Raw genomic sequence first — 13,520 nt, 5'->3', positions numbered from 1 at the left:
GTCGGGGCTGGACACACATATTGTCATGGCAGCATCCTTCCTTGCGGCAAGAATTCTTGATTGTGCTGCGAGACGCGATCGCATCGGTGTGAGGGCGACATCTGTATGGCTCGGTTCGAAGGTCGGGGAGCCGACTACAGAGTCTACACGTAACGCTGATGTCACCCCATAGATGGACGCTCTGTATTTATTTGGAGAATCCGCGACAGGCTCTTCCAACACGATGGAAAATCCGTCCGAAGTGGAGATGCGTGAAGCGGTCGCAATCTTGGACGTATCGGACGGAAGTAGTGCTGTCGCAAGAGGTTTACAAAGCGATTGTATGACCCCTTGAGGGTCGTGAGGCATGCGAATGCGACGTAGCATTGGAAAGCCGTTGGCCTGGATACTTGCTGCAAGCAGAGATGTGGCGTGGCAGCATATCGGTTCAACGTTAGGGAAAGGGAATGGTAGTGATTCTGGTAGCTCCGCAGATCTGGGTGAAATGAATGAAGGCAACGGGGAGGCCTCGGAGCGTATTTCCCAGTGGATGTATTGGAGTGATGGCGAGTCGAACACAGGATCGAAATTTCGCCTCGATAATATTGGCGCTCTGGTTTGGACGAGCGAGAACTCCTTCAAGCTGGCAAGATGTGGAGAAAGAATGTCCGCTATCGTGAGTATGCTTTCAATTTCCAAGTCCACAAGCGTCAGTTTCTGGATCGAGACGGCCTGCCGTGAGGTAGCAAGGCGCTGAATACCTTTCTCCGTGACGCCGGGGAGGTTTTCAAGGCGCAGTGACTGTAAGTTTGGTGGTATAGCGTTCAAAGCCTAAAGATGAGTGTACGAAGTCAGTATTTGTCTCACATACAGTTCGTACATGGACATTACTAACTATGTTGGTAAACGAGTGCGCCGCGAGTCCAGAGATCGCCAGATTTTGCAGATGTGGAGAGTTTCTGAAAGTTCCAACCACAGCTCGGAAATTGAGATATGTCAAACACTGGCCCTGCTCTTGATGCAGAACCAGAGTTGATAAATTGGAATGTTGAGAGCTCAGGTTGAGGAAGCGTTCGGTCGGGTCACATTCGGCGATATAGTTGCCTCTTACTGTCTCGTCGTCTTCGTCATCTGCTCCGGCGTCTCCATCCGCATTGGTCAACATCCACGCTCTTTCCCTGAGATTTGGTCTTGTAGACAGCGCGTGCGACAATCGGTCAAAGGCTTGTGAGAAGTGGACATGAAATCCGACTAAGCGTTCCAAACGCGGACAAGCCATAACCAACGAAGCTGCAAGATCCACGATCTCTTCTCGTTCAATGGTTGCGTTCTCGTAAAGCGACTGAAAATCAGACATGTGCAATTCCAGTACACGCCGAGATAGTCCAGAATTCTCGCGAAGTGTCCTCCGTAACAACTTTAGTCGGCTTGTGCCTTTTGTCTTGAGCTTCGGAAGCCCTCCATGCTCTTCATTGGTGAGAACCAGGACTTTGCTGTACATGACAGCACTCGCAGCCTTATCCCATGCGCGGCTCGTCAATGACAGGCTGTGGAGATCTCCAAGATAACATGATCCACAAGCTTGGTTGCGGTCCTGATAGATCATATTCAATTGGGCAAGAATGCAGTCGTACACTTCCCTCGGAAGCTTCTTGAAAATATGCGCCGGGAATTGGTAAATAGGCCTTGAGCGTCTGCGCGTTGAGTTCCTCCTGCCTCGTTCGAGCTCCCACGGAGTTTTCGTCAGGCGAGGTACAGCCCAGGCATCATACGCCGCATCTTTATGTATGCTCCGGATGGGAATCTCGGCATCGGTATATCGAGTTGATGAACGTATAGCGGCCTTTGGAACTACAACCGTTCTGGACGCGGTGGAGGATCGGTCTGTCGACACACTAACGGATCTCGGTCGAGACGGCTCATATCTAAAAACAGTCAGTGAATGAGGTTGAAGCTACTTCGAATACCGAACCACCCGCAAAGTCTGAAACGGGGGCCTGAAAAGACCCTGTGAATCGTGATGGCCATGAACGGCCTTGACTCCTTCAGAACGTATGTGTGGCGCGCGGTCGATTCGATCAAACTTACACATCGACCTGGTGCTTCTCCCCTTTATCCTTCCAGGATCTTGATAAACGGAACATGATTATCGCGCGTTCCTGAACAACACTGCGGCTATTGAAGAGAATGACAAAGGAACGAGTGCCAGTCTCGACAATACGGGAACAGATGTCGCATCAATAAGCCCAAGAACAGTACAACACAAAACCGACGAAAAATTTGGACCAGACGCGTGTAAGACGGCGCGCAATGTTCCAGCGCCGCGACCTACCCTGCAACACTCATATATCCCGTACGACGCACCCAGACATGCGCTCCGCACGGGCGGCAACCCAGCATGATGCCGTCACAAACCCACGGACTACCCTGCAATTAGCTCCCAAGAAAGACGCCGAGATGGTAAAGCCCACAGCGGACGAGGTCAGCGGGTCAATCAGAGAAATGCATGTACGCCACGAGTGAATCATGGCGACAGCACTACGATACGACAGGTAGGTTCCTTCGGCTGTTTCTGGAGATTGCAAATCCTCCGTCGGGTTGGCGAGGACTTAGCGCCACCGAAGCCGCGGGTATAGAATTGTGCTCTCGCTCTCGCGGGTAATGACAGATAGTGGGACCAGGAACGAGAAATATTTTCTTGGTCACTGTTGTGCCGTTGTACCTAGGTAGTTATGCGACCATGCAACGGCCCTCCGCAGCGTCCACCTCACGATATCGTACGACGCTCTCGCCGCGCAAGGGCTGGAGATGGGTGTTCTCTGTGATCTGCCGAAGATCATGATGCCCAGGTGCATTCTGCATTTGCGATGTGGAGGCTGGAGAACTGTAAAAGGGTCGAACGGATCTCGGAACGACCGCGGCCCTGGTTTGGCGATCCACTTCTGGGCAATCTGCGGTTCCTTTCGCCAATCGAAAGCTCGGACGCCGCGAGAACCTGCATATTCGTCCGCTTTGTGGAGAGCTGATTATCGCTATCCGTCGCTTTTTCTGGTAAGATATGCACTCACAGCGAGAGAGCGTCGACATCGAGATAACGCGATGTCTTGCGGGGTTTCGTTGATGATCAGAGTCTTGGTGCATAGGGTTTTCTACGGCGTCCGTGCCAGCAGGATCGATACCACCTCCCTTCGAAATTTCGACAATCCTTCCAATTTGAGCGCTATTTTCCCCCCACAGCTGGATGTTCGAAGAGAAGCGTTGTGATTTGAGTTTCTAGAAAACTCCGTGTATATTCCCATGTCTAATACGAGTCAAACACCGGTTCAGACAGGTACCCGGATAGTAACATCGCATGCAGGCACCTGGTTTTGCTTCGTTTGCGGCAGGCGATATGTTAAGTATACAGCCTGGCATTTGTCTTCGATATGATCGCGACGCACTGGGAATCCGACACTGCCCAGGTGGCATGGCGATAAGAACGCGAAACTGGAGAACACCCCAAAGGTGTCGCCGAAACTACCAGATGCAGTAGCCGTGGAAAGCGGCACTAAAATGTCGTGAAGATTTAGCGTTTGAACCCTTACCCGAGCGGTTCTTAAGCTCGGAGGATTATGGACACCGAACGTGCCGAAACTGTTTTAATGGGGCAGCCGGTGCGGTGGCTTGAACGCTGGTTTGTGGCACAGTTCGCAACAGACCAAGTGAGCAGGGACGATGCGATGAAGGGGTCTTCCCGTCTTTGCGCGCGAGGCTCTCTGTTAACAAGTTGAAGAAAGCTCTTGCGCAAAGACACGCGTAATTGGGCATTTGCCGTGGTCACCTTGCTTTTCGGTCGGACTGAGGCGTGTTGTGCTTAGTAACATAGGATTTTGTGCACCAGATGCCATTATCCATTGTGCGCGATGTATTGTACAACGTCATTATCTCAAATAAGGGTGGTGTGCCACCGGGTAAGTCTGCCGACCTGAAACGCAGTCACATGGAGCGATTAATCTAGAGCAGACATGATACGGTGACATCGAGCTGTGAGACTCGGACTCAAAAGCCGTCGCACAGTGCTAGAGACCGATGTCTCGGCAGATTCATCGACTATGACGCGAACACCACTTATCGACAACTAAGATCACTAGCCAACGAAGAAGATGTACGCAATCTACGTAGAGTCACATTTGGATATCGGATGCGCGAACTACCATACTTCCGCAATTAGCTACGAAGAGTAAAATGAATCTCGATTTCATGTCTAATAACGTGACTGGATGAGCGAGTAATTCGCTGAGGTATATTACATTACTCCATAAAGATCGTCCCTTACAAGAAACCCCCTATGGATATCATTCACACAACAAGCCTTACACAATTTGCGAACCTGTATACGCTTACAAGAAGTAAACTGCAGCAGCGCCGAGCAGCGCGCTCATGCCAATGGCACCAGTCTGCCTGGGGGCAGCGTTGTCAGTGTTGGAAGGAGTGCTGGTGGGGTCAGCAGCATCGCTAGCGTCTTCGCCGATGCTGGTGGTGGGAGTGGGCTGGCCACTGGTGAAGGGAACATCAGAGACGGGAGTTGCGCCCTCGAATGCTGGCTCTCCCTCGTCAGAGGTGGAGTCGGCAATGGTCGCGTTGGAGGGGTTGAGGACCTCGTCGATGACGTGAACAACACCGTTGGCAATGAGGATGTCGGAAGCGACGACACGAGCGTTGTTCACGAAGATACCGCCCTCACCAATAGTGATGGTGAGTTGCTCGCCGTTGGCAGTGGTGAGATTGGTACCGTTCTCGAGGGTAGAAGAGTAGCCAATGGTGCCGGCGATGACGTGGTAGGTAAGGATGCTGGCAGCGTCCTCAGTGCTTAGGTTACCGAGAGCAGAGCCAATGTTCTGGAAAGCCTCGTTGTTGGGTGCGAAGATGGTGATGTTCGGGGTGTTGTTGACGGTGTCAAACAAGTCGGTCGCGTTGATGGCTCCGCGGAGGGCAACAAGGTCGGCGGCAGAAAGGGTGTCGGCAGTGTTCTCAGGTAGAGTCAGGACACTATCGATGATGTGGATCACACCACCAGTGAAGTTAACATCCTGCGTTTGTTAGCTAAGCAAAAGACAAAATTAGAGAAGAGCACATACGGCTGTTGTAACAGTTGAGTTGGCGAGCAGACCACTGTAGAACATTACGCTGTCATCCATGGCAATTGCCTCGACGACCTGACCTCCAGTGACATTGGTGAACATTGGGTTGGTCAACGCTGTAGGAACGAAGGTGCTAGTGTTGGTGATGTCGGTCGACCTGAATGTACCGTTGAGCACGTGGTACTGTAGCAGGGCGGTGAGGAGGCCCTCGTTGGAAGTGAGACTGGAAAGTGTCTCATTGTCGATCTTTCCGAAAGCACTGTTGGAGGGTGCGAGAATGGTGATGTTGGTGAGACCAGCCAAAGACTCGAGTACACCTGCGGGAATGACCGATTGGAGGGTGGAGAGCTCGTCGGTGGAGTTCAAGGCGGCAGCGAGATCAGGGACAGTCTCGTTCTGAGCAAGTGCGAAGCCCGCAAGGGCGAGGACGGAGAGTTGCTTGAGCATGTTGATGACAGGCCGACCTGATGATACTAGGATATCACGAGAGGAGGTAGTATGAGGTGGATGATTGTCCAGATGGTACACAACAAGAGGGGAAGCTGGACAATAAGTACTATGCCACCCATGCACATAGCCACAGACCAATTGTTCCGCCGGGCCTCAGCAAGGTTGGCATTTGCTCTTCCAAGCACATCTCGAACAAACGCCACCGGCCAGTTCTTTCCGCACCCCATGCTGGCCAATAAGGCCTCCTTTCGTAGCACGGCCTTCCAGGGCGAAGCTTGTAGCTCGCGATGTTGCCCAGTGACAACGGGAAAGAGTTTGCCAAGTCATCGCACAAGTGGAGCTATGACACAGCTGAAGCCGTACATAGATGCGACCAACAAGCGGCTAGCGTTCTCCGCATGCACTTGGGTGGCATGTAATAGCGACGTTGAGGCTGTTGATCACCCGTGTGTATTCACTCTCTACCAGCTCTTGCTCTTTGGAGGTTTTCTGCCAACGACGGTACCCATAGCGGCCGCTCTTTTACAGTAGTGCTTGCGACTTCCTGGTCAAGCTTGGTAGACTGGCTGTCAGAAATCGATTGAGAGAGTCCGCGTTGTTTCTAGACCCAGGACGCTGGGCTGAGGTGAAGTGCAACAAGCATGCGCCGCTCGATCCGGAAAGTGTGGGGTAAGCATGCACCAGTAGCTTGGCAGACGACACCATGACCCAATCGAGCTCGTCTCGAAGGTCTGGGGCGCGTACCTAACTCCGTTTCTTGGGCATACGATGCAAGCATCGAACATTCCTACAGCAGATCGGGCGGACACGCCATGTGGCTAAGGAACCATTGCGCGTCTCTTCACACAGCCTTGTTTGTTATTTTCTCAACCCACCACTGGTCAACATGCCGGAGCCGGTGCTGGTGGCACAGTCGCATGCTTTTACAAGCAACACGCGTCGACAGTATGAATTAAACCTCTCGCGCAACCGTGAATGTCATAGCCAAGCATCACTCCAAGGTATCACCAAGATTCAAGCAACGATGCATGACGACATCGATCTCGAGATCTCTCCCTCAACCGTCTTTCTAAGTAATACAAATCCATTTCTAATCAAACCGACATTGGCCCGTATGTTACAACAACAAAGAACATCACGGCAAATTTTCACCGATGACCCTGCACCCTCCTCCAAGCCCGGAGTATCATTTTAACCGAAGATCACGAATAAGACTGCTACGCGCTACCAAGACGCGTCTCACACCAATGTCGTCTCGTTGTTCCAAGCGACTCCGTACTCGTCTATACAGACCCCTGTCCATTTTCCCTGAACATCGAGCCCTAGCGGTGAATTCAGGTACCCATACAAGTTTGTATAGTCAGGACCCTGATCTGAGAGGAGTGGTAGGTTAGCTCGCATAAGCTGACGGCGCGGACCTCCGTACCACTTTTTCTAGGCATCGTGGACTGTGCTGCCGGCAAGTCTTACTTTAGGACAAGGCGACTCTTAGCATTTCTAGCCAGAATTGCAGTACATTACACGATGCGACATGTCCTCCTATTTCGTTGTTCTGCGCCGTATCGACTCATACTCGAGTAGGGCATTGCTCCGTTCGTGCTGCGCCTCGCTTTGATGTACCAAGGAGATATCGAGAAACTCGTCTATCTGGAATCACCCAGATGACAATTATATCCATGCCAATTATTGTCAGCAGCTTGTTTCGAAGTTCGGTCGGTCGGAGGACTAAATGGTCCGTAGCCTCTTGTTTCAAAATTCCACTGCTTGGCTGTGCAGCCTCGTCGGTGGCCTGAGCATTGCACATTGAGCCTCCCCCGAACAACCCCTTCGCAAATCCGAAATGCAGGAACGTCTCCTACTTAGCGGCAGCCAGCCCGAGGGCAATCTCGTCTTCTCGCCTTTGAGTAAACCCATAGGCCGGAAGGCATCCTATCCGGTGCTGTCGTTGGATACCACAACGCATCTTCGTTCTTCCAAGCGTCATGGCGATAAGAGAGTTGAGAAAGGCCGTGAAGGTTGTCTCCATTAATCGCTTCGTCATACTAGCCCGGGGAATATGGAATACAGTGATATTTCCTTGGAAGAGTACTTCGGGTGCAGGGACTTCAAAGAGTAAATCTTACTTCCACGTCCATCTGCGGGATACAGTCCAGAGATCGGATGAATGCCGCTACATACTATATATGTTCGACATCGAGTGGTGGAAGACAAGACGAGATCGAGGGCGGAAGACTGAAATTTATGGCAGTCTGACAGTGCAACTGGACAGCTGAGTTCAGCTGGCATCGTAGAAGTTATATTGATCCAGATGTGTCGGCGTGGTGTCCTCGCGAGGGATGAAATTCGAAGACTGCATGGGTGTGTATTCGCTGAACAAGTCGGCCATGCTCGCTTCTGGACCGAAGCCAAGGTTTTGCATGAATTGTGGTTGGGAATTCGACCTAGTTGTGCTATCCAGTGACGCCAATTCGTCGAAAAAGCTCTCCAGATCGCTGGTAGGCTCTGGGCAGCGAGGATCGAATTGAGACGGAGTAGAGCCCGGATGCAGCGTATGTTGAGGGACTGCCACCGGCTGAGCTATAGGACGTGTGTTTGAACACATCGATTGTCCTGGATCCGGAGTTACCATATGGGCATCGTTTATATGCTGTCTGAAAGGCATGACCGAGCTCTCCGGCACTTGCAAATGATTCGGCACGTCAAAATAGGCTATGACCTTTTCCTGCAGTCTTTGTAGCCGCATGTGGTATACGTCATGCAGGACAATGCGAGCTGCATGCCTATTGACAACGTCTATCAGACACCGGATTGCTGGTGGTAGGCATTGAGAGGAAGCATGTTCGAAGCAATGGTCTAGCACATCCAACAGCCGGTGGAGGCTTCTGTCAGACGGAGTGCATGCGAAAGAGGCGCAATGATACGTCGTTAACAGTAAGACGGCCGGTGGTGTCAAAATCGCGAAAGTATTGTCGGAACATATGTGAGCTAATTTCATAGGCATCAGCGCTCTCCATCTTTCGAGATGCTCGACCGCATCTTTGTAAAGATACTGTGACGTTGTATCTTCGATGCTAATGAGTACGTCGACAAGGTCGACAAGACTGTTGTAAATGCTGAGAGAGAGTAACGGGGCTCGCCTTCCTGCGTGTGAGGGATCCTGAAAGCCAGACCATGGTTGCCACTCTTCCAGACCGTCTTCATCAATGGTTCCAAGGTGTACGAAGTCGCTTCTTCGGAAATGCGGACGCCGTTTGAGTTGAAGTGCTAGCATGCTATCGAGCAGAAAGCAACCAAAATAAACATGCTTGCCTCTGGGATTACTCATCAGCGTCACCTGGTCTACACTTTCCAGGACCCTTGAGGCAGATCCAACAAGCAACCAGGCATCTCCAGTATGTATTCGCAACATGTTAAAGACAACCAAATTGAGAAGGGCTTTGATGTGGCCAATGTCGAGGCGATCCAGTTCACTGGGTACGAGCGACTTGGCGTGCTCGTATAGTTTCCTGGGCTTTACTGATGAAGAGTCCAACGGATTACACGTCATGGCTGTTCCGTAAAGTGATCCCACCGCCAGCACGCTCCATAGTTCAGCGAACAAGCCAGATCCAGGCTGACCAGATACACTTGGAATGCCCTGAACAGGGAGGTCGTAGGCAGTCTTCAAGATGTCATGCTTCTCGCAGATTGGAAGCCAGGATTGTACGTTGGTGAAGTAGACCTCTATAAGCTTCCAGCTGTCTCCCAATATTGGTTCAGATGACGCTGCCATAAGCTGATCGAGATTTGCATGCTCGACATGCTCCTGTAGGTAGGCGCTGCGATCCTGGGTATGGCTAGCATGTGCAGCTACAGACTCATCTGCTCCGGAGTCGTCATCACTGGTATGAGGTGAAATTCCAGTCGATTGTTCATGACGCGAAGGTTCTCCTCCAGATAGTAGCTTATCCACCTCGGTGTAAAATTTCGCTTTCCGCCATCGTCTGTGCAGCTTGTTTGCCTCTTTCGAGTCACCACGACCCAATAGTAGTGAAGATGCTCCTTCTTGCGCCAGCTTCTCATGGAGAGCTGTCTCATTTTCAGAGTCTCGCTGGAACAAATAGGCAAGTGCTAGCTCAAGAGTGCGAATGTAGCCAGGTTGGATACCTCTTTTCTTGGGATTTGCAGTGTACGAGCATTCTCTCGACGTTCCTGAGCAAGTGGAGCACGTTGGCTGTACTCCGTCGCACTTCTCACGGGCGACACGGCACTGGTCACATGCTCGTGATACTCGGGTTCGTTTGGCAGGCTTCTCCTCCGGCTGGGGTGCGGAACGGCGCTTTGCCTGGGCTTGGGCAGGCATGAGCCTTATTCGGACGAAAAGACAGCGAGTGAGCAGGTGCCGAAACTAATCTCGGGTGACAAAATTGCCAATGACGTCTTCGCATGGTTCGCGGATTTGTTTTCTGCGGTATTATGAGTAAACGCGGCAAAGCTCGGTGGCAGGCGCCGCCAACCCACCGTTTGAACTGTCCACCTGCGCCGCGGAGCTCATCAGCTGCAAGGCCGGGGATCTATCATGTGTGAGTAATAATTGACCCGCGGATAGTTTTTTCGTACGCCCTCAAGGCACGTTAAGGGAGTGCAAAGTTGTCGCGTGTCCAGGCGAAGTCGGGAAGGCGCAAAAGAGGGGGAAGATAGCTTATCCGGAACTTGCAATGTGCGAGTGCTCCTCGCACACAAGTAGCCTGCGCCAGTACCCAACCACCATCGCGACATGGCGTCGCGTAAATGTAATCGTTGTCCTTCTTACAACCTCTTCCCCTACTCCCCAGGCTGACTGGGGTTCTTTGTGTGTTTACGGCCTTACCATGCATATACATAGAGGTCGCAAACACACCCGGCTCAGCAATATACAGCGCACCTCACCTTTTGTCCCTGGGATCACCGGAACTACAGCACACTTCCCGAACACCAGATACCGGATCCGGGGGCCAAGGGGTACCTGAAATAAGTCTTGCGCATCCTGGAGGTCTCGACTATGGCTTCTGTGGTGGTTGGGAAACGCGTCTTTGCGTCCTTGGGCGAGGACGATGGAGCCACCAGTGACTTCTACCGCCGGCACAATAGGCCAATTTCAGGGGAGGCCGCTCCATCCAGGACTGGTGGATCCCGTCAGAGGCGGAAGCTCAGTGTGGGCGACATGTGTAGGAAAATAACCCGTACCTTGATCGGTCGCATACTGACCAGCGACAGCCTCCGCAATGTTCGGTACCCGCTCCACTCCTCTCGCTGCCCCCACCCCCGCCCCTCCTGCGAGTTATCGCCGCCGCACGTTCAAGAAGGATGCCTCCATCGTGCTTCTCGGTATGCCAGGAACTGGCAAGTCCACCCTGGCTGTCATTGCCTCGATGGCATGCCGGAGGCGCGTTGTCGATATTGATGACATGTTCCAAGACACAACGGGCTTTTCTACTGCCAAATACCGCAAGCAATTCGGTGCGGCCAACTATAATTTGCGACAAGAAGAACTGCTAAGAGGTCTTCTTCATGAGCATGACCACGACGCGATACTTGTCTGCAATGGTGTCTCTCTGGAGCGGAATGGGCAAACCTTGATACAAGACTTCGGTCGGACACATCCCGTAGTACATGTACTGCGCGATCTTCCTAGCCTGCATAGCTACCTGGGCCGGCCTGACATGCAGAGACTCAATGACATGTTCGCCTTTACCGCACCTATGCTACGGCGCTGCTCTAATTACGAGTTTTACAACATATCCGAAGCCAAAGCCGGGAACGTTGACACGTCAGATGACCAGACCATGGCTCCAGCATTTCTCACACTGAAGAGGGCGCAGAGGACCTTCCTCAAGTACTTGTCGCTTATAACGACTCCCGAGCTTCCGGATGAGTCGGTTGGGGCGTCCATTCCACCACTAGAACCTGGTTATCCGCTGTCCGATGTAGCAACCGAGCTTCGGAAATACACTTGTGCCGTGCAGGTATCGCTGCAAGACATACTTGCTCCAGACGCCGACGTTCAGAGCCTAGAAGTTGGCGCTGACGCCTTTGAGATCACCCTTGATTTGAGTCAACAACGTCCCATGGCCACCCTCATGGACGATGTTAGCGCTTGTGTGTCGAAAGTACGCAGAAGCACAGTGGTACCGATCATATACCATGTGCTGCCTACTTCTACCTCGGATGGCAGCCGAACACTCTATCTGGAATACATACATCATGGTTTGCGCCTGGTCCCTGAGTACGCGACTATCGACTTGTCGCTGGACCCTGGCGCGCTTGCGGACGTCATCAACTCTCGTGGTACAACCAAGATGATCGGACATCTACATGCCGACAAGCCATGGGAGGATCATTCTTGGGTGGCACAGTACGAAAAGGCCGTACGTGTTGGGTGTTCCGTCGTTCGATTTACTCGGCCAGCTCATTCCATTGATGACGATGTCTCAGTTCGCAGCTTCAGTCGTCGAATGGCAGCGCAGGATGCCCAGATCCCTTTGATTTGTTATAATACAGGACGAGCTGGTCGACGCTCCGTATGCTTCAACCAACATTTTACGCCTGTTGTTGCGGCCTCGAAAAGGGACGAGGCTGACGATACTGCGTCAATAGCACAGTACCCACGCGATTCTTGGCTTACTGCTAAAGAAGTGACACAAGCCCTCTACAATTCATTCACATTCGACCCCATGCAAATGTACATCATTGGTGTGCGCCTAGGATACAGCGTATCGCCAGCGATGCACAATGCAGCGTACAATGCTTGCGGAATGCCACACGTTTTCAGTCGCATCGAGAGCCCGACTGTGAATCGTCTCCAGGAGCTTGTACGCAAGCCGAACTTCGGTGGGTCCATTGTCATACAGCCCTTCAAGATGGAGGTAATGGCGCTGGTAGACTCACTGAGTCAACATGCCCGAGCGATTGGCGCTGTCAACACGGTTATACCTGTACGTCGGAGAAAGGACGATGGCAGCATCCCAAGCGACCTCGAACTCTTTCATGAGCGCAACCAGTCTGGGCCTGTCCAAGCTCTCTATGGAGACAACACTGAATGGATTGGGATCCGGTCCTGCGTACGACGTGGTCTCTCTCCAGCTAACGCGGTACGGCCGTCAACGTGCGGACTCATTATTGGGGCTGGCGGTATGGCGAGGGCAGCTGTTTACGCGCTGTTGCAATTGGGTGTAATGAATATTGCCATTTTCAACCGGACTTACAAGAGAGCCGAGAGTCTCGTAGAGCACTTCTCGCGGCTCGCCTCGAGCTCAGTGGACCAAGTCAGCTCACGGAAGATGCGGCAGATGCGACCGAACTTGACGATATTGAAATCGCGCGATGAGTGCTGGCCGGAGCATCTCCGGGAGCCTACTATCATCATTTCGTGCATACCCACGGATCCGATAGATGGGGGCCCAGCAGCGCAGTTTTCGCTACCTCCACAGTGGATGGAGAGTCCGACTGGCGGTGTCGTGATGGAGACGGCATACAAGACGCTCAATACACCACTGTCGCAGCAAGTGCGCGACGCGCCAAAGAAGCTATGGACGTACATGGACGGTCTAGACTTTATCCCCGAGCAGGCATTCGCTCAGTTCGAGCTGTTTACTGGCAAGCGAGCGCCACGGAGGGTGATGCGTGAGGAGGTACTGCGTGCATGGAGGGACGAGCAGGGCAATACTGATTTGGAGATGGTGAAGAAGAGATGCGCAGCCATAGACGACCAGGAGCCGTAGGGCTGCATGATGATACGAAGCATAATGTTATAATGCCTAATGACGAGCGTTGACTTCGATATAACTACGTCGAGTCGGCTAAGCATGCTCACCTGGGCAAGATAGACGATAAGATCCCTGCAGCGATCTGTGGTGCACGTTCCTAGTGAAAGTCGGGACGCGTCGAGTTGACAACAACTGCACAAGCCAATGCGCTTACCGCTGCAATCCCGCCGCAACATAACTTAGCCAC

At 52.4% G+C, this 13,520-nt stretch overlaps 2 protein-coding genes across 2 annotated transcripts; one reads left to right on the top strand and one right to left on the bottom strand.

Moving 5' to 3' along the window:
* Positions 1-4,358: 4,358 nt before the first annotated feature.
* Positions 4,359-5,546, bottom strand: J4E85_004574 (uncharacterized protein; the record flags this gene model as incomplete). Its single annotated transcript, XM_051468830.1, has 2 exons — positions 4,359-5,048; positions 5,097-5,546. 2 exons carry the CDS (start codon positions 5,544-5,546, stop codon positions 4,359-4,361), a joined length of 1,140 nt encoding a protein of 379 aa, XP_051327045.1.
* Positions 5,547-10,569: 5,023 nt separating this feature from the next.
* J4E85_004573 (uncharacterized protein) lies at positions 10,570-13,288 on the top strand (the record flags this gene model as incomplete). The annotated part of the gene is made up of 2 exons (XM_051468829.1): positions 10,570-10,735; positions 10,785-13,288. The coding sequence occupies 2 exons, from the start codon at positions 10,570-10,572 to the stop codon at positions 13,286-13,288; spliced, it is 2,670 nt and encodes an 889-aa protein (XP_051327044.1).
* Between the last annotated feature and the right edge of the window lie 232 nt (positions 13,289-13,520).

Source organism: Alternaria conjuncta, assembly GCF_024043145.1.
Source record: "Alternaria conjuncta strain BMP 0040 chromosome Unknown scaffold_6, whole genome shotgun sequence".
Taxonomy (NCBI): Eukaryota; Fungi; Ascomycota; class Dothideomycetes; order Pleosporales; family Pleosporaceae; genus Alternaria; species Alternaria conjuncta.
The sequence above is the reverse complement of the archived record's forward strand: the minus strand, read 5'-3'. Positions and strand labels throughout refer to the sequence as shown.